The 24568-nt window shown below is 46.4% G+C and overlaps 1 protein-coding gene across 1 annotated transcript in view; it reads right to left on the bottom strand.

Moving 5' to 3' along the window:
- Positions 1-14877: 14877 nt before the first annotated feature.
- The window catches only part of rapgef5a (Rap guanine nucleotide exchange factor (GEF) 5a), a 109428-nt gene continuing 99737 nt past the window's right edge, over positions 14878-24568 (bottom strand). Inside the window, exons 12-16 of the mRNA XM_085988454.1 lie at positions 24133-24183; positions 22332-22419; positions 19411-19475; positions 17818-17872; positions 14878-15746 (exon numbers count right to left, since the gene is read on the bottom strand). Coding sequence (XP_085844580.1) covers positions 15628-15746; positions 17818-17872; positions 19411-19475; positions 22332-22419; positions 24133-24183 — 378 coding nt within the window. The 3' untranslated portion in view covers positions 14878-15627. The remainder of the gene's footprint in view (positions 15747-17817; positions 17873-19410; positions 19476-22331; positions 22420-24132; positions 24184-24568) is intronic.

Genomic DNA, 24568 nt, shown 5'->3' on the forward strand with positions numbered 1-24568 from the left:
ACAGCAATAACTTACTTCTCATGAAGGAGAAAAAACACAATTCACCGACTGAACTGAGTGTATTACTGGAGACTGGTGAAGATCTGTGCTACAGCAGTCCAGACTAACATAAATTATTGCTATTATATCACAAAACTATTGTAAAATAAAGAATTAACATAAAGTAAACAGCTTAATTTTCCACAGGGACAATATCTGTAGATAAGTTGGATGGTTTCTGTTGACCTTTTTTTTGGCAATAAGAATGTGTTTGGGCTTTATTGAAACACAATCCACACTGAATTTTAATGCCTCCAGTCTCTCAAATCTGGCCTTTCCTGAATAGCAGTGCTTTAAAATATAACACTGAATACAGAAAATACTGAGCACAAACAGCTATGATATAAATAAATACATTGCACCAATAAATAGTTACTAGATACAATGTCAAAGCGTCATTGATATACACAGATGAACATAAAATATAATGGCCCTGTTTTTATTACTCACTATCACTACAGCAAACACAGGTACATCATTGCACAAAATTTTATCCAACGTGAAACAGGCTTTTGGGAACTGGCTATAAAATATAATGGAATAATTTAATTTATAGGTAAAGAATGCGCATGGGATTCTGTGTCACTTCTACTTGTGTCAAGCTGGGAGCAGCAGGGACTGAAGGTGGTTGGCCAGTACAAATCGCTCCCAATAGTTGCCATTTTCCATTTATTTATTAAATCCTTGGGGTAAAATTTCATGTTTTCCACTTGTAGCAAAGTCATGAACACATATATAAAGAAATATTTATGCTCTTGCTACAAATAGTGAAGAGCAAATCACCCATAATTGTGTTTGTTACATCGTTATATTATCACATCGTTAAATGGAACTACTTGTTACATTGTTATATGGAACTACTTTGGTTAGTGCATTTATACTGCTATGTGGCACACTGTGTCAGGCAGTGCACAGTGCAAGGTCGGACATCTTGTATCACTCTGCACCATGCGGCAGCAACATCATGAAAGCACTGAGTAAAAGCTGTAAACTAAAATGAGTTAAAAGTGTCTGTATTACATAGTAATAAGAACACAAGGGGACACAACATGGTGGCAGCGGTATAAGTGAGTACAACTTGTGCCATACGAACTATGAATAAGACGAAAAGTGAATATATGAGCTGATCATGAGTGCCGGTGTCTGCGTGATTGAGCGTGAATCGTATGGGCAACTAAGATGGCGGCTGCTGCGGCACTGACTGCGCAAATGCAACCCCTCATGAACTGGGAAGCCGACGATATAGTAGAGGCATTCCGCAAGTTCAAACAGAAATGTGACCTTGCATTCAAAAGCTTCCTGAAGGGTACTGCTGACGAGGAAAAGGTTAGTTACATTCTGTTGTGGGCAGGAGAAAAAGGTCTAGATTTGTATAATAGCTGGAGTTTGACTGAAGAGGAAAAGGAAAACCCTGCGACAATCTTTAAGAAATTCAGCAACCATCTAGAGCCTAAATCCAATCACCGTATACACAGATACAAATTCCAGAGTCTAAGACAGGAGCTCGGTGAAACAGTTGACAATTTCTTAACAAGGCTGAGAAATGAAGCCAGCAAGTGTGCATTTAAGGAAATGGAGGAAAGGCTTGTGGACCAGCTGATATGGGGGTCAGCGCACGCAGAGGTACAAAAAGCCCTGATAGGGAAAGAAAAGCTCGAAATAACAGAGGCTATAGATACTGCGAGAGCTCATGAAGCCATGAAGCAGCAAATGAGAACGCTGATTTCTCAAACGGCTGACGTGCGGACAACAGAGTGGATACAGTGAGAGAAAAGTACAACACACAAAGACAGGCACATGACAACGAGAGAAACATGTGCAGAAACTGTGGAAGACCGCACGATTATACAGACAGGAGGAAATGTCCAGCATATGGAACAAGCTGCAATGCATGTGGCAAACTAAACCGTTGGGAAAAGAGGTGTAGAACGAAGAAAGAAGGAACATACATCAAAAACAAAGGTGGACAGCAGAACCAGAGAAAGAAACACAATATCCATGCCATGGATGAACAGGATGATGATGATTATGGTCATGACAATACACTAAACATCGAAACCATAAAGGTACAGCTTCACGAGATGTCCAGAGTGGAAAATACTCCGAGGAGAGAATTGCACACCATCATCCAAATCGAAAAGAGGATCAAAGGTCAGCCCACAACCATCAACTTAAAGCTGAAGCTGGACACAGGGGCTCAGAGCAACATTCTCCTATTGAGACTGTACCAGCAGATCTTTCCCAAAAACTTGAGAGAAGATGGCTACCCGAAAAACAGTTGTTTAAAGCCAAGTAATGTCACGCTGACAGCATACAGGGGGAGTGAGATTAAACAACTCGGAATAACCTTTGTCAAAGGGACACATAAAAGAAAGAACATCAACTGCATGTTCTATGTCACCGACACTGAGGGGCCAGCGATCCTGGGATTAAACAGCTGTGAGAAGTTGAGATTGATCTCAGTGAACCACGAGCTGACGAAAATGTCACGGAGGATAGACAGCAACACCCCGCTGGAAAATCGCCCACAAATCAAGAGTAAAAAAGACTTGATAGACATGTATCCGGAATGTTTTGATGATACAGTGCGATGTTTTGGAGATTTCCAATACCACATCACCATCGATCCAGAGGTAAAGCCCGTTATCCATGCTCCACAAAAAGTACCCATCGAGCTGAAGCCAAAGCTTGAAAGAGAGCTAAAGGAGATGGAAGAAAAGGGAGTGATCGTAAAGGTCACTGAACCCACAGACTGGGTAAACTCAATTGTGGTACGAGAAAAGCCAAACTGGCATCTCAGAATATGTTTGGACCCCAAAGATCTAAACCAGGCGATAAAGAGGGACCACTATCCCACCCCAACGCTAGAGGAGATTACGCCATCACTGGCAGAAGCCAAGGTTTTCTCAAAACTAGATGCCAGGAATGGATATTGGAACGTGAAGCTGGATGAGGAATCAACAACACTGACAACATTCAACACACCATTTGGGCGTTACAAATTCCTACGGCTACCATTCGTGTTGAAGGTCAGTCAAGATATCTTGCAACAGAAAGTAGACGAGACATATAGAGGCTGTGGAGGAGCAATAGGAATAGCTGATGATATTCAGATCTATGGAGCAGATGAACGAGACCATGATATGCACCTACATGAGGCCATGGAGCATACCAGGAAGGCTGGCATCAAGTTAAATGCCGATAAGTGCATAGTTAAAGTCAAGGAATGCCAATTCTTCGGTATGATTCACACACCAGAGGGAGTCAAGCCAAATCCTGAGAAGATTGCGGCGATTGCTCAAATGAAACCACCCAAAGATAAGAAAGAGCTGAGGAGTTACCTCAGCTTGATCCAATACATGAGTTCTTTCATCCCAAACATGTCGGAACATACAACAAATCTCAGAGAGCTAATGAAAGAAGACGCCAAATACCAGTGGTCTGAATCACACGAAAGGAATTTCAAACAGCTTAAAGAACTGTTGTGCAAAGAAACAAGTCTGTTATATTATGACAGAAGAAAACCAGTCACTCTGCAAGTAGACGCTTCTACCAGAGGACTAGGGGCAGCTCTTGTGAAGGAAGGAAAGCCAATAGCTTTTGCATCAAAGGCCTTAACGTCAGCCGAGACAAGATACGCCAACATAGAAAGAGAACTATTAGCAGTAGTGTATGGATGCGAGAAATTCCATACATACCTGTATGGAAGGCAGTTTACAATAGAGAGTGACCATCATCCACTAGAACAGATCTATAAAAAGAATCTGTGCAAAGCACCTGCAAGACTGCAAAGACTACTTCTAAGGCTCCAAAGCTATGACTTCACGCTTAAATATAAGCCAGGAAAGGAAATGGTGCTAGCAGATGCGTTGTCTCGATTGTCACCATATGAGAAACACGAGGTGGAGGGTCTAACAGTAAAAATCCACCACCTAGTGAGTGTTACCCCTACAAAGCTCAGTCAAATCAGAGATGAGATTAGCAACGATGAGGAATTGCAACGACTCACACAACAATGATACAGGGGTGGCCGGAGAGAATCCAGCAGGTACAGGCGACAATTCGTCAATACTGGATGATTAGAGACAACATCGCAATAGAAGACGGTATTCTCCTTGCTGGATCGAGGATCATCGTGCCAAAGACGATGCAGACAGAACTTCTCCATCTAATACATGAAGGCCACATGGGAATGGAGAAATGCAAGCTGAGAGCCAGATCAGCTGTATACTGGATAGGCATGTACAAAAATATCGAACAGATGGTTTCTGCATGTGGTATATGCCAGAAATACAGAAATGCACCACAGAAAGAGGAGATGATACCTAGTGAAATACCGTCAAGACCATGGCACACTGTTGGGGCAGATCTCTTCATGTGCAATCAAGAATGGTATCTCATAGTGGCAGATTACTATTCTAAGTTTCCTTTTGTGAGAAGGATGAAAGATCTGAGAGCCACAACTACCACTAGAATTGCAAAGAGCTTGTTTGCTGAACAAGGAATCCCGGAAAAGGTAATCTGTGACAATGGAACCCAGTTCACATCGAGTGAATTCAGAGCTCTGGCAGAAAAGTATGGGTTCAAAATAGTAACCTCATCCCCACGTTTCCCAAGGGGACACGGGTTCATCGAAAGACAGATCCAGACTGTCAAGTGAACTCTCATCAAAAGTAGTGAGATGGGGGAAGACCAAGACCTTGCCCTCCTATCACTCAGATCAACACCACTGAAAGCAGACATGAAATCACCTGCGGAATTGCTGAATGGGAGGAAGTTTAAGACTACCCTACCAGCAAAAATACATCCTCCCCAGGACCAGGAGGACTTCAGACAGAAGCTGGCAGAAGCACAAGTCGTAGGGAGCAAATATTATGACAAACATGCAAAGATGCTACCAGAATTGCTGAATGGGCAATCAGTGCATGTGCAAGACCCGGTGTTGAAAACCTGGAATCCAGCCAAGGTCATTGGAAAAGCTGATACTCCAAGATCCTACTTCGTAGAGACCGAACCTGGTAACCAATACAGACGGAACAGACTCCACATCAGACCTTCACCTGAACTGGTTAGGCAGCAGACAACATCAGCAACATTGACAACACCAGCTACTAGAAGCAGTACAATGCCAGAAACAAGTGCCACAAATCAAACAACCACGAGCATGCACATGAGCTTGCTCCAAGTGCGACAGCAACAACAACAACAAGAGCAGAACACACCAAAACAACGCAGAGAGGAGTGGTCACCACCAAATCCACAAGATGGAGGGACAACATCCAACCACCTGAGCGATATCGCGAATAAGAAAAGAAAACTCACGATTCTTTCTATTTGATAATAGTTTAGATATAATGGCCTAGAAATTCAGTCTGGACACTTTTGGGGCGCTAAAGTTGGGCGCTCGCTAAAGTTAGCGCCCGCCGGAAAGTGTAGGCCACATCACCGAAATTCAGTAGAGTTGGCCCTAAGTTTGGCCGAGCGCTGAAACTGGCGTTGAAATGCTGTGTTCCGGCGCTAAGCCGGCGATGCGGCCTAATAACGCCGAAGCCGGGCGCAGCGCAGGTGCGGTCATGTTTTGATTGACAGCAGACACCCTGACGCCGGCCAGCTCTTAAAGGGGGAAGGGTCAACTTTGACTGCTGCCACGCCCTGCATACTGGAGCCCTGCAGCTAGGCCTCAGCACTACTGGTGTGCCAAAATAGCGCCTGGAGCAATGGAGAGGGCCCGTGAGCGAGCGCAGCGCTTCTCAGAGCATGCTCTGAGTGTGCTCATTCATGGTGTGGAGAAGAGAAGAGAGATCCTGTGCCCGGACAGTGGCAGGAAGGCTCCCAGGAGCCAGTACAGGAGAGCCTGGGGCAAAATCGCCCGCAGGGTGTCATCCACCTGTGATGTCCCCAGGAGTGTGGACCAATGCCGCAAGAAGTTCAACGACTTCACTCGGATGGTGAAGGTGAGTACCCTTTCCAGTGTCCCCCTCATCCTTGCATGTGCACCTCACATTATGGGCAAAGGGACCTCAAAGGCCTAATGGGCAGCCCTCCTCCCGCAGCAATGGCACTTGCATGTTCATCAATAGCACTTTCTGCACTTAACACACTGGCCAAGCTATTCGACCATGGGAGGCAGTGCACCCAGCAACAGGGCACCACACTGGCCAAGCTATTCCACCATGGGAGGCAGTGCACACAGCGACAGGGCACCACACTGTACTTAGAGGCCGTCCTTTCTCTTGCAGGCCAAGCTGGCGAGCAATGTAAGGAGCCAGGCTGTCACTGGTGGAGGCCGTCCCGAGTACCAGGCGCTCACTGATCTGGAGGAGAGCGTGGCACGACTCATGCGTGGCCGGGTGACTGGCCCTGTCGCGATCGGCGAGGCGGACCCTGTACTGGTACCCACTGGTAAGGACATGACCGGTTGCACCTCTCTCGTTGCCCTCGCGCTTCAGATCTACATCCTTTCCCACTGACCGACAAATGCGCATAATGCACCACTCAGGCCTCCCTCGCTGACGGCCTGTCCTCACTCTAAAGCTACTCTTGTGCCTTCCTGCTTTCAGCTGGTGAGGAGGAGGTGGTCCCTGAAGCGCAGAGAGCCAGGCCCTTGGAGGAGGAGGACATCGAGGACCAGGAGGAAGGCGGCACATCGGGGGAACCCTCCTCCGCGCCAGGGGATGGCAATGGAGGGGAGACGTCTGGCCTGCAGGAGAGCCAGGGGGAGGTGTTGGAGGGGAGGGCCGAAGCTGGTCCCAGTAGGGTGGACGCACGCGGGAAGGCTCCGGCAGCACGCCGGCCTTCTGCCCAGAGGGGGGAGGTGTTGGAGGGGAGGGCAGAACCTGGCCCAAGTGGGGTCGACGCACGCGGGAAGGGTCGGCCAGCTCGGCGGCCTTCTCCCCGGAGGGAGAGTCCGCCCTCCAGTCCGGACACGGTCCTCGCCCAGGAGGTGCGCGTCCTCGATGAGATGTCGGCGGCGTCTGAGCGGCGCCACCAAGAGTTCATGGGGGTGGTCGAACAGATGCCTCACGCCATTGAGTCCCTGGCTCAGAGTGTGGTGGCTTTCGGGGAATCACAGGCCAGGGGGTTCGAACAACTCACGGCAGCGCACGACGGGTGTCCAGCAACTGGCCGCAGCGCACAACAGGGGTGTGAAGCAACTCGCGGCAGCGCAGGACGCGGGTGTGCAGCAACTGGCGGAGATGAGTGGTGCCGTCCAGACACTGGCAGAGCTGATGCGGGCACATACCAGGGCAGTTCGGGCACTCACTTCTGCCACACTCGCTGTGGCACGGAGGCATCGCCATGGCACCCGCCGCCCTGCTGCAGCACAGCGGTCTGGCCTCCCCCAGATTGCTGCGCTTGCTACACTGCCAGCCCGGCCGAGTGCCAGTGTCTCTGGCGAGCAGCGCGCACCTGCCATCAGCCAGCTTGCCCCCAATGGTGCTGCCGACACTGCCACTCCCCCAGCCAAGGTGCGACGAGCTGCTGCTAAGACTGATGCTGCCCAGCCACAGCTGCAGCAGTCAGCAGCCGGCCCCTCCCGGGCCAGGCCTCGTCTAGGCCGACCCCCAAGGGCATCTGCCGACACACTTTGTGGCCCTCATGAGCCTTCCCCCAGCCTCGCCACACCCGCAGGGCCCAGGTTGAGGTGGAGCAGCAGGTCGGCCAGGGGCCGGAGAAGCCTGTCTAAGGACTCGCCCTCTCGGCACACCCATTAGAGTGTGGTGAGAGCGGTTTCTTTTATATTGGGGGGCTTGTGTTGTGGGGGGCATTATTTTGTTAAGGCCGAGGATCAAGGCATTTTTTGTTTTCATGGGGGTGTCTCTGTTGTGGGGGGGGGGTGCTTATTTTTGTAAGGCCGCTGTTGAAGGCCTTTTGGATGGGCAAGTTTTGTTAGTCCTCCCCAGGTTTTGGGAGTGACAGATGTTTTTGACTGTTTTTTGGGGGTCTTGTCTGTTTTTCTGTTTCATGTGGGAAGGGCCCTGAGTTTGTGAAATAAAGCTTTTGATTTATTCAGCATGACCAGGTTGTTGCGTTAACCGGCTGAGGGCTTGCGGAGCGGCTGCCTCAGGTGCGTTCATTGCCACAGGCCATTCCCTGACAGGGGGCCTAGAAGTGTCGATCAATAAGCCCCCGGCGGACGGCCCTTGGCCCTGGTCGCTCCCTCCTGGGCTGGTCCTCCTCCTCCTCCTCCTCCTCCTGCTCGTCCTCCTGAGGTGGTGGTGCAATGCCAGGTGGCAGTGCCTGAGTCCTGCGGATAGCCAGGTTGTGCAGCATGCAGCACACAACGACGAACTGGGAGACTCTATCCGGCGAATACTGAAGAGATCCTCCGGAACGATCCAGGCAGCGGAACCGTTGCTTGAGGACGCCTATCGTTTGCTCGATGATGTTCCTTGTGGCTTGATGGCTTTCGTTGTATGCCTCCTCCGCTGGGGTCCTGGGCGCGCGGAGCGGGGTCATGAGCCATGTACACAAAGGGTAGCCCTTGTCCCCGATAAGCCATCCCCTTGGTGGAGGCTGTGCCTCGAACATGTCAGCCACAGTAGTCTGGCGCAGGATAAATGCATCGTGGCTGCTTCCTGGGAAGCGGGCATTGACAGCTAGGATGCGCTGCCTGTGGTCACACACCAGCTGTACATTTAGGGAATGGTAGCCCTTCTGGTTGCGGTAATCCTCGGCATTGTGGATAGGTGCCCGCATAGCCACATGCGTGCAGTCAATGGCGCCCTGCACCATGGGGAAGCCCGCGATACTGCCAAATCCGACTGCACACTGCTCCGGCCTCTGTCGGGTCATGGGGAAGGAGATGAATTGGTGTCTCCTCGCGTAAAGTGCATCGGTGACCTGCCGGATGCAGCGATGCGCAGCGAACTGGGAGATGTTCGCTATGTCCGCAGCAGCGGCTTGGAAGGAGCCGCTTGCATAAAAGTTCAGAGCCACTGTGACCTTCACTTCCACCGAGAGAGACGTCCTGCACATCAGCTGTGGACGCAGATCTGTGTGAAGCAGCTGGCAGATCTCTGCAACCACCTCCCTTCTGAAGCGCAGCCTCTTCACACAATGCGCCGCAGTCATGGTGAGATAGGACACCTGCTGCCGGTATTGCCTGAGTGGGTAAGGCCTACGTTGCCGACGCCTGATGGCCCCTCTGCGTCTAGGCATGGCTGGCCCTCTCTCACAGCGTCTGTGAGCCCTTCGCACATAATGCTGCAACTGAGGGTTGGCCCCCCATACAGCCCCCATAATAAAGTTGAGAACAGATAAATCACAATCAAATGTCAAAGCACTGGCCAGAAGCCAAAAATACCTCTCCTATGTTGTCCCAAATCTGTAAGCTCTGTCCCTTGGTCTCTGTCCAGAAATCCAAAGCAGTAAAGTCATTGCAGCAAAATGGCTGGGCTTTATAGGTCAGTGTAAGTGCCCTTTAATTTGCGTTCCCCGAGGCCCACAGGGCCTCTTTTGCGTTCCACCTCACAGTTCTTAGCACCGCCACGCCCACATTGGGCGGGCGCCACTGAATTTCCGGTTTGGGGCGCACAAACAGCGTTGCGCGACGATATGACGTCATAAGCTGCGCGCGCACCTGAGCGGGCGCAAACACTTTGCGCCGGCGCTAAATGTCAACTGAATTTGGGCGTCGGCACAGATCGGACTGCGTTCAGGCGCTAAGTGTCTAGCGCCAGAAATATAGCCCTTTTATGGCGTTAGCGGCTGGCGCAACCCACTGAATTTCTAGGCCAATATTTTTTTTAATTAAATTAAATTTCATGTTTTAGTGCTTTGAGAAAGAGGGATGTTACATCGTTATATTATCACATCGTTAAATGGAACTACTTGTTACATTGTTATATGGAACTACTTTGGTTAGTGCATTTATACTGCTATGTGGCACACTGTGTCAGGCAGTGCACAGTGCAAGGTCGGACATCTTGTATCACTCCGCACCATGCGGCAGCAACATCATGAAAGCACTGAGTAAAAGCTATAAACTAAAATGAGTTAAAAGTGTCTGTATTACACAGTAATAAGAACACAAGGGGACACAACAGTGTTATCTATCCTGCTTCTGGATTCTTGTACCTTCAGTGGACAGGAGTCTCTCAATCAATCTCATTTTTAGTTTCTTGTTGGAAATTATTAATTTATGGAGTAATGCATTGATTTTGCCATCGCTCGTATTGCATCAAAGCAGTTAGCAACTCTGAACACCTAGGCCTGAAATTTTATTAAACACTTTTTGAGCAGAGCACAAATCCCAAATGCAGGAACCTACTGCAGGTATCAGGCAGAAAAAGCAATTCACTCTATGCTAATGTACAGTGATGACACTGGACAAAATTGTGCTATGTAGAAGTTCTAAATACAGCTAGCTATTCAAAAACTAGGGGTGACAGTGAAAAATATTGAATTCTCACTGCTCTTCTAAAATGATATATTCTTGGCTATAATTGAATTCTATCAGTATTAGTAGTGAAGTAAAAAAAGAGTTTTCCCCCTAAATACAGTAGCAGTAAATTTCAAAAAATTATTAAGGGTGAAATTTTTGTGCGTTCATGAAGAAGGATATTAGTGTGGAAAATAGAACTTTGTTTTCACTTTGGCTACCCATCAAGCGCTCCATATCAGGTATATCATAGGCCAAGAGCAGAGTGAAACTCCTTCTCTGCCCGATCTCAACCCCAATCTCACAGCACTCCTTTCTGCACAAGTGTGATTTTTAATTCCATTTCTCACACACAATCCCTTTGGCCTGAGTAACACTGACCATGGAGTGTCAGACTGTTCATAAGTAAGCAGTTTAGTTGTGTTGTAGACCAACATCCACTAATTAATGGGTCAAGACTGCCCAAAGTCATTCACAACCCGCAGACACTTCCACCTTTTCAATCTGGGCTGGATCCTAACCAAGACCTGAGATTAAGGACAGTGTGATAAGCCACCTTGGCCCACTGTGGGCTATTTTTGAAACTGGAAACAAAAACTATTGTTCACTACTGAAATTATCGAGGATGACTTGCTTCCACATTAAAAATTAGTTCTCAGGTGACTGATGAGTCCAGTGCGGGACCTACAGCCTCTGTCACAGGTGGGGCAGACGGTGGTTGAAGGGGCGGGTGGGTGGGATGCTTGGGTTGAAGTACGCTCCTTGCGCTTGGTTTCTGCTTGCTCCCGGCGAAGAGACTCAAGGTGTTCAGCACCTTCCCGGATGCTACTCCTCCTCCACTTTGTGCGGTCTTGGGCCAGGGATTCCCAGGTGTTGATGGGGATGTTACACTTTTTCAAGAAGGCTTTGAGGGTGTCCTTGAAGCATTTCCTCTGCCCACCTGGGGCTCTCTTGCCGTGCCAGAGCTCCGAGTAGAGCGCTTGTTTTGGGAGTCTCGTATGAGGCATGTGGACAATGTGACCCACCCATCGGAGCTGATCGAGCGTGGTCAAAGCTTCGATGCTGGGGATGTTGGCCTAAGCAAGAACACCGACGTTGGTGCGCCTATCCTGCCAATGGATTTGCAGGATCTTGCGGAGGCAGCGTTGCTGGTACCTCTCCAGTGCTATGAGGTGCCTGCTGTACATGGTCCATGTCTCTGAGGCATACAGCAGGGCGGGTATCACTGCTGCTCTGTAGACCATGAGCTTAGTGCCGGGTTTGAGGTCCTGGTCTTCAAACACTATTCCTCAGGCGACCGAAGGCTGCACTGGCACACTGAAGGCGGTGTTGGACTTTGTCGTCGACATCTACCCTTGTTGACAGTGGGCTCCCAAGGTATGAAAAGTGGTCCACGTTGTCCAAGGTTTTGTCGTGGATTTTGATAATCGGGGGGCAGTACTGTGTGGCGGGGGCAGGTTGGTAGAGGACATTTGTCTTATGGATGTTTAGTGTAAGGCCCATGCTCTCGTACGCTTCGGTGAAGGTGTTGACGATGGTTTGGAGTTTGACCTCTGAGTGAGCGCAGACGCAAGCGTCGTCTGCATACTGTAATTCGACATCCCCCATATGTAAACAAGATGGCTCCCGTGCTGGCAGCTCCCTAGGGAGCACCTTTGCCATCCTTGGCCATCTGTTGCCATCCTTTGCTCTTTTTGCTGTTTAAGTTCCCCTGGCTCTAATAGTGGGTGCATTTTATCCCTAATTGCAAGTTCAAGCTGCAAGGGGTTAGAGTGCAATATCTCTAACTGCTGGCTGAATTACAGTGCTACATTACAAGCACCTCTCTCAATCACACCTTTATGGGGTGGGGGGGCACAAAATGCATTAATTCCTTGTCCCTGCTCCGGACCTCTCTCACGGCACAAAAAAAAGTGAACACTTGGGACTCTTTTGACTCATCCTTCCTTTAAACAACCCTAACAAACTCCTTGCTTTTAATATTGTTACATGATTTAAGCCAAACTACAGGCAACAGTGCTAAAAGATAAGCAACACAGTTATATGTAGATGTTTGTTAAAGCTGCAACTGTTCACTTAATCCCCTGAACTTGCAGGCAGATCTCGTGCCTATTCCATGGAGCATCCAGATTGCGAATGAATTTCCAGCACACACCAGTGATGCAATGTGTTCATTCATGATCTGGAGAGGTTAAATACATGGAGTGCCCTTGTTTAAACATATTGGGGGAGAAATTCAGTAATCGCCCTTTATCGCTAACTTTTGAAAGCTGGGAAACTTAGCGCTAGACGCTAATGATTCCCAGCTTTTGCAAAATTTGGTGTTTGCACTCCAGGAAGGAAGTTGAGCGCTAAATCAAGCACTCCACTTTCTTCCTGGAGCACTAAAGGACGCAGGCGGGGTGGTAGTGGTGCAGTGCTGCATAAAGTCCCTTGCAGCGCTGCCGAGATCCGCAACTCCTTCCCGCCCTTAAAGGGAAGGGCCAGCGCTGCATTGGGACCAGTGAGCTGGGCCCTGACGGCAGCCACGATCTGGCCCGATCAGCCCCATGTGCTCCAGCAGAGTGCCGGGCTGATCGATCGCAGCCCAGGAGGAATGGGAAAAAAATCAAAATGAACGTTGTAAAAATTTTTCTGCTACCCGCGCCAAAATCCCCTTTTATTTGTGCCTCCGACGTTCCCGGCTTCCCAAACAACGCCTCCTGCAGCTGTCGGTGTTGTCGCCCAGCGATGCTGCAGGGGGTGGAACCGAAGTTCGGGTCCGGGGCGCTACCGCAGCGATGCGCACGGCAATGACATCACGATCTCTGGGTGCAGGAGATCGTGGTGCTAGTGGTTACCACCATCGCAAACCTCCATGTCAATTTTGCGGGAGTCAGTACTATCGCCACGCCCAGTCACAAAGCAGGTAGAACCGAGTTAGCGTCCCCTGGAGGTGCAAAGGTACCGAATTTCTTCCCCTTAGGCTGGAACTTACTGAAAAAATAATGGCATGTGAACAACGCCGTTATGATGTACAAATCAGCCAGCAAGTTCAGGGGTTTAAGTGATTCGCTGAAAGTTGCGAATCTCCAGAACCCACTGGTTGATTTATACTGCTCCGCCATTTGCTTTGCACAAATGGCATCTCGCCCTTAGCCTCCACGTTATTTTTAAGAACTTCTGGATTTTTACATTAATTGCTCATTAAATGCAGCAGAGAAAGTTATGTCTAGTAATTAATTGTGCAAGTATCCTTTTAACAACGTGATAATTTTTAAGTACTGTCAATCAACCTCTCTGGCCCAGAAAGTAAATCATTTAACTGTGGAGTCTCATTCCTTCAGGTTGTGAATTGTTGTTGGAGATTTTTAAAATGTCAAATTTAAAATTTACTTTTCCTTTCTCTTTTTATCTCTCTTCCTTAATTTAATCTTTCTTTCCCTCTCTATTTCTTTTTCTGTATCTGATTCAAGTTTAATTTACCCTCCTTCTCAGTTGTTCCTCTGTTTATTTCTCAATCCTTAAATCTCATTGATTAAGGAGATACCACTGCTGCCCTACCATTCACTCAGGTCCCAGATGCCCCGTTTCCCCTGCCGCGCCGTTATCAGCTTGCACTTCCAACTAGTTAGGGCGCAAAATGTTTTGAGTTGAAGGTGCAGGAAAAAAATCTAACCAACAGCGTACGACAAGAGATGCCCCACTCCAGCAAGTTCTGGCCCATTAATTCCACCGGGGATCTCCTGGTCTCCTGCTGCAACTCCAGTGGGAGATCGGTAGAGCCCCCCAAACAATGGTGTAATTGGTCGCTTTTTATTCATCGATACCGTTTTTCTGGGGGTTCAGTCGGTCTCCCATCATAACACTGGCAGAATTTCAGGGCCATTAATTCTATATACAGACTTTACAAAATGTGCTTTATTTATCTTATTTCACAAATACTCGGCACTGTTTTGACTATGGGACCAAAGCCTTCCATATCAAAGGAAGTCCTATCAACATCAGCCATAAAATTAACTAAAATCCTATTTCGTCACCTGCTTTAACCTGCTTAGCATGGCATATGTTTATAGCACTGTAGTGCAGTTTTTTAAAATTTCATTGAACTTTTCTGATGAAGAAATACATTACAAACCACTAAATATCGCACACAATGTTACTTTTGTGGTTGTCCAGTGGTGCCAGAGCAGGCAATGACATAAAATGTGTCAAGGGTTAATATTGCCAGATCCCAGCGCAGTTAGATGTGCGTTACATTTTCCGGCATCACTATCACCAGAAGCAATGGCCGAAAAATAGCCGGGGTGGGGCATTTAAATGAGGCGATAACCTCAAAATTACATCATGCCACATCTTCCATCACTTTGACAACGCTGATTGCTAAGAACATCCATATTCAATAGGTACCCAGTATTGCTAGGAGAGGCACAACAGCGCGAGTAATTTAAAGACACAAGGCAAGTCGAGCAATCTTTTAAGCATAATGGAGTGGCAATTTTAATCGGCAGATTTTGCCACTTCATTGGACCAATGACATTTGTTTTTCAATGTTCAAGGCTGACTACCTCATTAAGCTGCTGTAGCTATCTATCTCCTGTAGCAGCGACCATTTCCTACTCTCCCCAGTGGCAAGCTCCCAAGAACACATGGAAATCCTGCCAAAACAAATTTTAATAAGCCCGATTCTGGATACTTTGCCAGGGTCAGTGGCAGGTTAGTCCAATGGGCACAAAGCCCATCCCACCAGACTTACGTCACACATCGGGCCAGAGAGGAAGGTCCTGGTCATTGTGTCATGAAATAACACTAAACATCTGTGTTTTGACAGTTTGGCATGAAAAAGTAGATTAAAAATAATTTTCACGGAATTGGACAAAAATGGATATAATTCTTTTCTGCTTAGTTTAAGCAAATACTAGTGATGGTTTCTTAGCTTGTTGACTGTTTAGTATACCGCTGTCAAGTATCTTGGATGATGCAACAGGGCTTCTGGACTGCATACCACACAAGTGCCTCCTCAAACCCATTGTTACTTTCTCACCTGAAAGTAACCTAGTTTATTTTTCACCTCGTGTTGAATTTGCACGTAAACTGTGTCCGTGGTTTCACAAAAGGCCCCTCATGTAGCACGCTAGTTAAATCACTTTGCCACAGTTGCTGTATCTGCAGTTCCTTGTAGTTTACTTCAACATCAGTAATCTTCCAATAAGATGCAGCTTTGGTTAAGTTCTTGGCTCAAGTCTGTGAGAAAGCTGAAATAATGTCTGTTGGTTGTCAATAACGTGCAAGTGGTGGACATAGGTTTTCACATCCTGGTGGTCTTTCTGACTACCTTCTGTACCTGGAGTCAGAGGAGAAAATACTGTAATCACTGTCACACTGAAGCTTTCTTATTGGTTAGCTGGGTCTCTCATATGTGTGGAAATCCATCATTATGGGTGTGAATTGTACTGTAACTTTGCTGAAAATGCTGTGGTAACCCTATTTATACGTGTAAATGGCATTTCAACCACTCTTCTGGTGACATTATGGTTGCGAGCAGGAGGAGCTCTGAAGAAATTCATGGCGTATGGTTGGGACTCTCCAAAACAAGGTAGTGAGAAATCCAATAAATCCAACTATAGAGTGTTCATTGACACCACTGTGTCAGCCAGTGAGTTTCACTGCATCAGCCAGTGAGGGGGTGATTTTGTCAATGGGGAGTTTTTGGAGGAGAGACTCTCACTTGTCGGGTTTCAGTCCCGCCTCCAACAACTTCTGGCCAACTCAAGCTATTTTCCCTTGATTGACCTTGTTAAGCCCGCCCAGTAGACTTAGCAGGCCAATTAAGGAAAAGCCAGTTGCAGGGAACGTCAACGTATGACGTTTCATCTGTCAAAAACTTTTGACAGATGAATTGTCATCATCTGACAGCTCTGTGAAGCTGTCAAACAGTGACATTCTCTGTACTTTGATGAGGTCTTGAATTCAAGACCTCATTAAACATCTTTCTTTTGCAGAAATTAGATGGTCGTTGCATTGGAGAATGCAACAGCCATCTGTCATCTCCAACGCGGAGGTGGGAGACTCTCCGCATACCCACCAACTGAAGCCTGCAGGAAGAAACAAAGGTATGTAAACTTTTACTAACACTTTGCACTTACCTCAGATACTCACCTCTCCACACTTGCACCCATCACTTACCTTCACACCACACTTTTGCACCCCCCCGACCCCCGCAGACCCACTACTCGCCTTGCTGACTTGGCGGGTTTTGGAGCCTTCGGGAAGCCCGCACTTGAGGGCAAAAAGGGGATAACCCTATTTTCTACCTGTTAACAGGCAGTTAATAGGCTTTAATCCCTTCCCACCTCCAAGGAGACGGGAGCAGTGTGGGACAGCTACCCGGCTCCTGGGAAGATGGCATGGAGGTGGGTTGGGCACCCGCCCCCAAATTCTGCCATTTTCATGGCAGTCCCACCTCCCCAGGGTTGGCAAGATCACGCCCTGAATTTCACTGTCAGCCAGTGAGTTTCACTGTGTCAGCCAGTGAGTTGGAGGCAGGGCAGGACTTACAGCAAACAATCTATTTTACAGTCAACAAAGTCTATTTACTCAGCAAATAGAGTCTATTTAAACAGTGCACTACAGCAAACAGTCTACAGAGTCTATTTAAAAAGAGTCTCTATGAACTACAGAAAATAGAACTCGTGACAAAAACTACAGCAATATCTCCTGATAAAAGCAGAATGATTTCTCCAGCAAAATGCAGCGAGTTAGGATAGTTACATACAAATTATGTGCATAAATTCAATCCCAGTCACTTACAGGCAACATTGGCAGGGGAATTACCCAATCATCTCCATTCTGGCTGGGAATAGTGGTGTCACTATATGCAGCCACTAGAGTTTCTATTTGACTGGTCTGGAGAACACACTTTCGCCCCCAAGTCCAGAGCCAAGGCTTAGGTACCCCAAGTGTAGGCAAAGCATTATATGAGTGTTCTTTATTGGATGGAGTCCATGTTGAGCCTTATATGAAATTCCTTCAAATATGTGGAAGTGGATTGGAATGTGCATCCCTTCTATATAATGGTTCTCTTTGCAAAGTTTGGATTAAACTTTGAACCATCTGAAGTGAGTGGGGAGGAATGGTTGGAGGGGAGAGCAATCCTGCACTTTGAAAGTTGAGAGAGCTCATCTCTAATTACAATTTGAACACGTTAACCTATAAGTTGAAGTTTTTTCACCAAATGATCCTTTTTTACAAAGTCAAAATGTTAAAGATTAATTTTCTCCTCAATAAAGTCAAATCCTATGAATGCACGTGTCAAAAAGGAGCTGCACTAATGGCCGAGTGAGAGGGAGGACACTTGTACTTCATGCCTGCAGTACCGCCCCCAGACAACAACCACAGGTAAGCCTGACACTTACTCATCTGATTACTTCTGCAGTGTCTCAGCAGCCTGATGGTGTCTGCGATCATGTGCTAGGAACAGAGAGACAAATGATTAAAACACAAGCAGAAACTGCTTAAAAAGCAAGAAGCAAAACATGAATTATTTTCAAAAATTTCTCCTGGAAGTACATTTGATTGGATGTTGTTACTGAAGCAAAACTGTTTCATTTGGAGGAAGATAAAATGTTGAGATTGCCAATGGAATGTCACTACGCCAAAGATCACTTTTTTTTATTGGTTTATGGGATGTGGGCGTTGCTGGCAAGGCCAGCATTTATTGCCCATCCCTAATTGCCCTCGAGAAGGTGGTGGTGAACCATCTTCTTGAACCGCTGCAGTCCGTGTGGTGAAGGTACTCCCACAGTGCTGTTAGGGAGGGAGTGCCAGGATGTTGACCCAATGATGATGAAGGATCGGCGATATATTTCCAAGTCAAGGATGGTGTATGACTTGGAGGGGAACTTGGAGGTGGTGGTTTTCCCATGCTGCTACAAATATAAACTACCTGAATTTCCCTGGATATTTTCCTAATCTCCTGCCATAATTTAGGGGAGAGATTAGCAGAACCCCTGGGAGATAAAGTGTAAACAGCAATATTTAGTTCATTACACTATTTACTCAGGAGATCTGCTAATCTGCTAAGGGGCTTCCCACAAGTAGGGAACTTACCTCTTCAATTTAATTTAAACCTATGATTCTAACACAACCGAATATTCAGTTTTAGTGAATTCACTTTTAATTCCCAGCTTTTGATGTGATTTGTTCCACAAAAGGAAGTGAAGGTTATGCAGAAACTGAAGAGCAGGAAATTCCCATTTTGCTATGTTATTTTTGATGCATAATTTAAACTATTGGATAATTCAAAATTTTTTTGCTTAAAAAGTGACTTTGAATTATCAAGAGTAGACAGCCCTTGATTAGTAATATTTCAATCCAATTCTCTTTGGGTCTACTGTAGGCTTATGTACATCAAATACTTAAGCACATGGAAATTGACTTTTTAACATAAGAACATAAGAAATAGGAGCAGGAATAGGCCACTTGGCCCCTCGAGCCTGCTCCGCCATTCAATAAGATCATGGCTGATCTTGGGCTCAAAGCCACTTCCCCGCCCGCTCGCCATAACCCTTCACTCCCTTATCTTGCAAAAATCTGTCGATCTCCACCTTAAATTTATTTAATGACCCAGCCTCCACAGCTCTCTGGGGAAGAGAATTCCACAGATTTACGACCCTCAGAGAAGAAATTCCTCCTCATCTCAGTTCTAAAAGGGCAATTCTGAAACTATGCCCTTGAGTTCCAGATTTCCCCACGAGGGGAAACATCCTCTCTGCATCTACCTTGTCGAGCCCCCTCAGTATCTTATATGTTTCAATAAGATCACCTCTCATTCTTCTAAATTCCAATAAGTATAGGCCTAGCCTGCTCAACCTTTCCTCATAAGTCAACCCCCTCATCTCTGGAATTAACCTAGCGCAGAGATGAGGGGGTTGACTTATGAGGAAAGGTTGAGCAGGCTTGGCCTATACTTAATGGTAATCATTTAAGAAAATACAAATTGCACATACCAGCTTTTCAAAGTTGACAAGATTGTCCAAAAAGGTTTTGTTTCCTTCATGGATAAATGTTACATCTAACAGAGGAAAAAAAATGAACGACAGAATAAATAAGTAACTAAAACCGTTAAATGCAGATGCAGTCTACCAGCTCAATAATAGAGCACTGTACGCAGCAGAGAAAGTGAGTTGGACTGCAGTATTGACCGGGAAAACTATAATACCTCGAACTATTCAGACAACGCAATACTTTAAATATACATTTACAATTTATTTGAAATATTTGTCCAGCTTGTTTAAGACACAATGGGGTAAAATTGTGTAGTACAAAAGTAGCTCTAATATTTGCACTGATCTGATAATTTTCTATGGAAAGTACACATACAACATTGGGATAAATTTTCATCCTCACTGCCTGGGCAGTAATCTGCTGGAGCGGATCATCCGGCTTTTATAGAATCTGCCTGATTTTCATTCTATTAAAATCATTGAAATCAATGGAATGAACATTGGGTGGGTTCAATAATGGGTGGAGATTCGCTATCAAGCGTCACACGTGAATAACATGCACTTAGGGGAGGTACTGGACCATGCCCAGTGCTCATGCAGCTATACTCCAACAAGGAGTCAATATCATCAGTAGAGGAAGGAGTGGGGGAGGGAAAGAGAGAAATGGTGAGAAAAAGGAAATAAAAAGAAAATTCAAGAACACAAGAAAGAATTATTCAGAATTTTTTGACAAGCTTCCACATTGGCAATTAATGGCCAAGGTAGAGACTAGCAGGCAAAGCATGGTGCTGAATGGGAACCTTTCAGACTGGAAAGAGGTTGCGAGAGGTACCCAGAGATTGGCCTTAGAATCCTTGCTATCTTTAATATGGACAAATATAAAATAATTAGCTTTGCAACAAGGAACCAAAAGAGAAACTACAGGGGGATTCTTCTCTTTGTTGTGGAGTTCTGGCAGGATGGGACTTCTGCCCAGCTCTTTTGGTCTGTCCCAACTGCGACCCATTTTCCTGAGTCAGTGTTCATTCTGTATGCACAGCAGGCTCCCAGTAGGATTTCCACTGTCCAGAAGGAGCCTGCCAGTGTGAGCATCAAAAAGTTCCAGCGGTGCTGTAGCACCAATAAAGCCAGTGAGGAACCTTAAAGGGTCAGAAGTGCCTCAAAAGATGGCAGCAAGGTTCTAAATGAAGGTCTTAACCAAAACTGAGGCCTTCAGCAGGTATCTGCTAGCCAAACTTGAAGTGAAAGGAGGCCATTACAAGGCCATCTCCTTCCACTGGGGAACTTGGGGCCCACCACCACCTTCCACACGGTGGCCCTGGGAAATGACAGTAAGGGGGCGGACAGAGGGAGATCTACCAGAGACCCTAGTTCCACCCCTCTGCTGCCATTCACATGTAGTGGGTGAGGAAGGAGTGGCCAAGTGGGGCGCAAGCCTCACCACCCAAATTTTCCCTCATTCTCTGGTGTGATCTCAGGCAAGATCGAAGAGGAGAATTGCCCCCATTATGTGTTAAATGGAATAGTTGCACGGTATGCAGATTAGAAAAAAAATCTAGAGATCGTAGTGGAAAATAACATGACTGTGTCAGCAATTGTTTAGCTGCAATAAAAATACCAAATAAAGGAAAGGGTGGCATCAGTAGAGGCACAGAGGTTGTACTGTTGCTGCATAAGGTGTTGGTCATCCTATCTGGAATGCTGTGTGCAGTTCTGGTCACCCAATCATACAAAGGATACTATTGCTCTCGAGATAGTATAGATGCACATAATAATGGTGATTCTAGGTATCAGGAACTTAGCTCATGAGAAAAGGTTAAGGAAATTCTTTGGCATAGCGGGGACTTTGAGGTGATCACGGTTATGAAGGAAATTGACATGATTTTTTCTAGACAAATTATTCAGTGGCAAAAGTTTCAACTACCGAGGGATACAAGTTAAAATTAGGAAGTTAGGTGCAAGACTGGAAGTCATGTGGTACTTTCTCACCCAAAGGGTAATAGAATTAGAGAGTAAATTGCCAATAAAGGCCATCGAAATATGCAATATAAATGGGAATTAGAAGCAATTGGACAGGTTTCTGGAGAGAGAAAAGGTTGAGGCATGTGTGAGAAGGTGGGTAGGTGGGCTAGATCTGTGGAAAAACATTTGGGCACAATAATCTATTCCTGTTCTGTAGATATTCTTGGAGCTGAATTTTTACAGGGTTGACCCGATCTACTGTCATAACTTTAGCCAAGCTGACCTTTAGGTTCCAATATTGACAGTGACATTAGGGGGTGCGGGCGGGGGTGGGGGCGGGGGAAAGAATTTCGGTTGGGAAAACCCGGCGCATGCTGTGGATTTTTAACTCCACAGAGTGCAACTTTAACTGGATTGGGCCGGAGCTCCAGGTAAGGAGCCTGCAGCTGCTACTGGGAGTGTGGGAGGGGGTTCCGATCCCTGAACCCGGGCGGTGCGGTGTCCAATCCCCGAATGGGGGAGTGGGGGTGGGTTGAAGGGGAGGTGGGGGTCCAATCCCAGGGAAGGAGGTAAGCTTGGGGGATTAGGAGGAAGCACTCCTGCTCATCCTGGCCCACAAACTGTGCTGTAAGGGCACTAACATTTCCCTGAAGCTTTCCTAGCCTCCCACAAGTTAAAATCAAAAAACTTACTGCTCATATCAGAAAGTAGCTGGGCAGAGACGCTTACATTTAATGGTTGGTGAGGCATGCTGCCCACTCAATCTGCCCACTATAACCATCAGTGACACTGAACTACTCTAACTCACATCAGTCGGAGACGGACTCTCTTGTTTCGAATCATAAGATTTAGTTGCCTTAGAACCCAAACACGTGTGTAGTAAATGGCATTAAATTGATCAGTGTTAATATTAAACTCAACTGTTAAAAGTCCCCCACAAAAAGGGCCCTGTCTGAGATTACCTTTTAGCAGCAGAGGCATGAAGGGAATCTTTGGCGGTTGCATCTTTTTGAAAGCAACTCTGTATGCTTTATGATTCAGAGACGGATCCTGTAAGGTGGTGAGACATTTAATGTGTTTAATACCAAAAGTGCACCGACAACAATTACATGCAACATATGCGATAATAAACCCTTGCCACTTTCAGCTTTTAAAAAAAAATCTATAATTTCCAGTAATTTCCATGGGATTTCTCTGGATCGTCTGCTGTAACTTCAGCGGAAACCCCAGAGAAATGGCTGTTTACGGTTTCTTTCAATTTCTGCTGAAATTACGGTGAGCAGCCATGGAAATACTACAGCATAGTTTTCAATATTTCTGGAGGGGATGGAAGGGAAGTGAACTGTTGCAGAGATGTTATCTTGAGGATTAGAGAACCTTTCCCCCGTTAACACCCATCAATCACTCCCAGGTCAAACCACTGGTGGAGCCAGTGGAGATTGGGATGGGTGGGGTGGTGGGGAATCATGACCCCGCCAATCATTTGGAAGTTAGTCAGTGTGGCTTTGGAGCTCCACCTCCATTTCGCACCCAGGAACCTCCGTCACCTGTCTTTGGCCTCCAGGTTTGGCCTGCATGTCTGTGCGGTTTACGATTCGGCTTTCGAACTGGGTAAGTCGGCACTATCCAGTTCTCAGCTCATTCCCCTTTCTGCCAAATCTTGAATTCGACTCCCCAGTTGGCCAAACACAGCTCTGCCGTCGGTTCAAGCTATAGGTTAGCTTCAGGGACAAACTCTTGCTATTTTACAGCAACAACAACTTACATTTATATATCGCCTTTAATGTAGAAAAATGTCCCAACTTTACCCAATAATGCACCTGAATTCCAACTTCAGAAGAGGAATCCACTGCTCCAACAGTATCCACTTCCTTCTTGAACCATTCTTATTTCCACGCTCCGTGAGATTGACAATTTAGGGCCAATTACTGGTAAGTTGTGTTTCCTTTTGTGCTAATAAACCACATCTGATAGGAATGGAGCTGAGAATGGCTCACTTATTTCATACAGGACCATGAAAGCCAGCACAGAGAGGTCTTCATTTCAGCAATTGGCTGGATTGAAGTCCAGCTGAAAAGCAAAGTTCAACCCATTGGGGGGCTAATTGTATTTCACTGTTTTATCACCAATAAACAGAAGAAAGAACTTGTATTTATGTAGCACTTTTCATGATCCAAGGATGTCTCACAGCACTTCACAGCCAATGATGTACTTTTGAAATGTAGTCACTGTTGTAATGTAGGAAATGCAGCAGCCAATTTGAACACAGCAAGCTCCCACAAACAGCAATGAAATAATTGACCAGATCATCTGTTGGTTGAGGAATAAATAGTGCCCAGGACACCAGGAGAACTCTCCTGCTTAAATAATGCTGTGGGATCTTTTATATCCATGTCGCACCCAAAAGATGGCACCTCCAACAGTGCAGCACCCCCTCAGTACTGCACTGATGTGTCAGCCTAGATTGTGCGCTCGCGTCTCTGGAGCGTGGTTTGAACCCATGACCTTCTGACACAGAGATGAGTGTGCTACCATTGAGCCAAGGCTAACACATGAATGTGTTCCTGCCATGGAGCTACACCCATCAGTGCATATCAGGAATTTGGACGTGGAGGTTAGAGGACCCTGTATGATTTTTCTTCCATTAATTTACACCTGAATTCCCAAAATGTGAAGCTTTACCGTGGGAGTGTAGATTCATAAAATTACCCCTAAAGTGTTGTTCTGAATATTGTAAATATTCTCAAGTGTAGTGACACTTACTGTTAAATGTTCAAGTTCAGAAAAGAGCTTCTTAAATTTCCCAGGCACTTTCTAGGGTAGAAACAAACCAGTATAAATATGAAAATTCGAATTAAATAATATCTCATAAGCAAAATGTTTAAATAAATAACAGGCACCTGCTCTCTCTCAGGATTCAGTGTGCATATCTGAAGCCTGTTATTCTGCCTCATTCAAAGATTCACATGCTCATTATTTCTTCCATCAGACTCATAAAAACTAAGCATGGAATACTAAAGCATCAGAGGCAACTCTTTGATACCTGTGTGCATGCTGGGGAGATTTCTTTTATTCTGTTGTTTGAAACCTCTGATATAATGGGCCAGATATTTATGGGGAGGGTGCGGGGCAGCGCCTCTAAAACCCGGAAAGCCCAGGGACATGGAGATCCTGCCGACATTAAGGGCAGGACCTCATT

This window comes from Somniosus microcephalus, chromosome 5 (genome assembly GCF_052327205.1).
Source record: "Somniosus microcephalus isolate GS21.2 chromosome 5, FLI_Smic_1.0, whole genome shotgun sequence".
Taxonomy (NCBI): domain Eukaryota; kingdom Metazoa; phylum Chordata; class Chondrichthyes; order Squaliformes; family Somniosidae; genus Somniosus; species Somniosus microcephalus.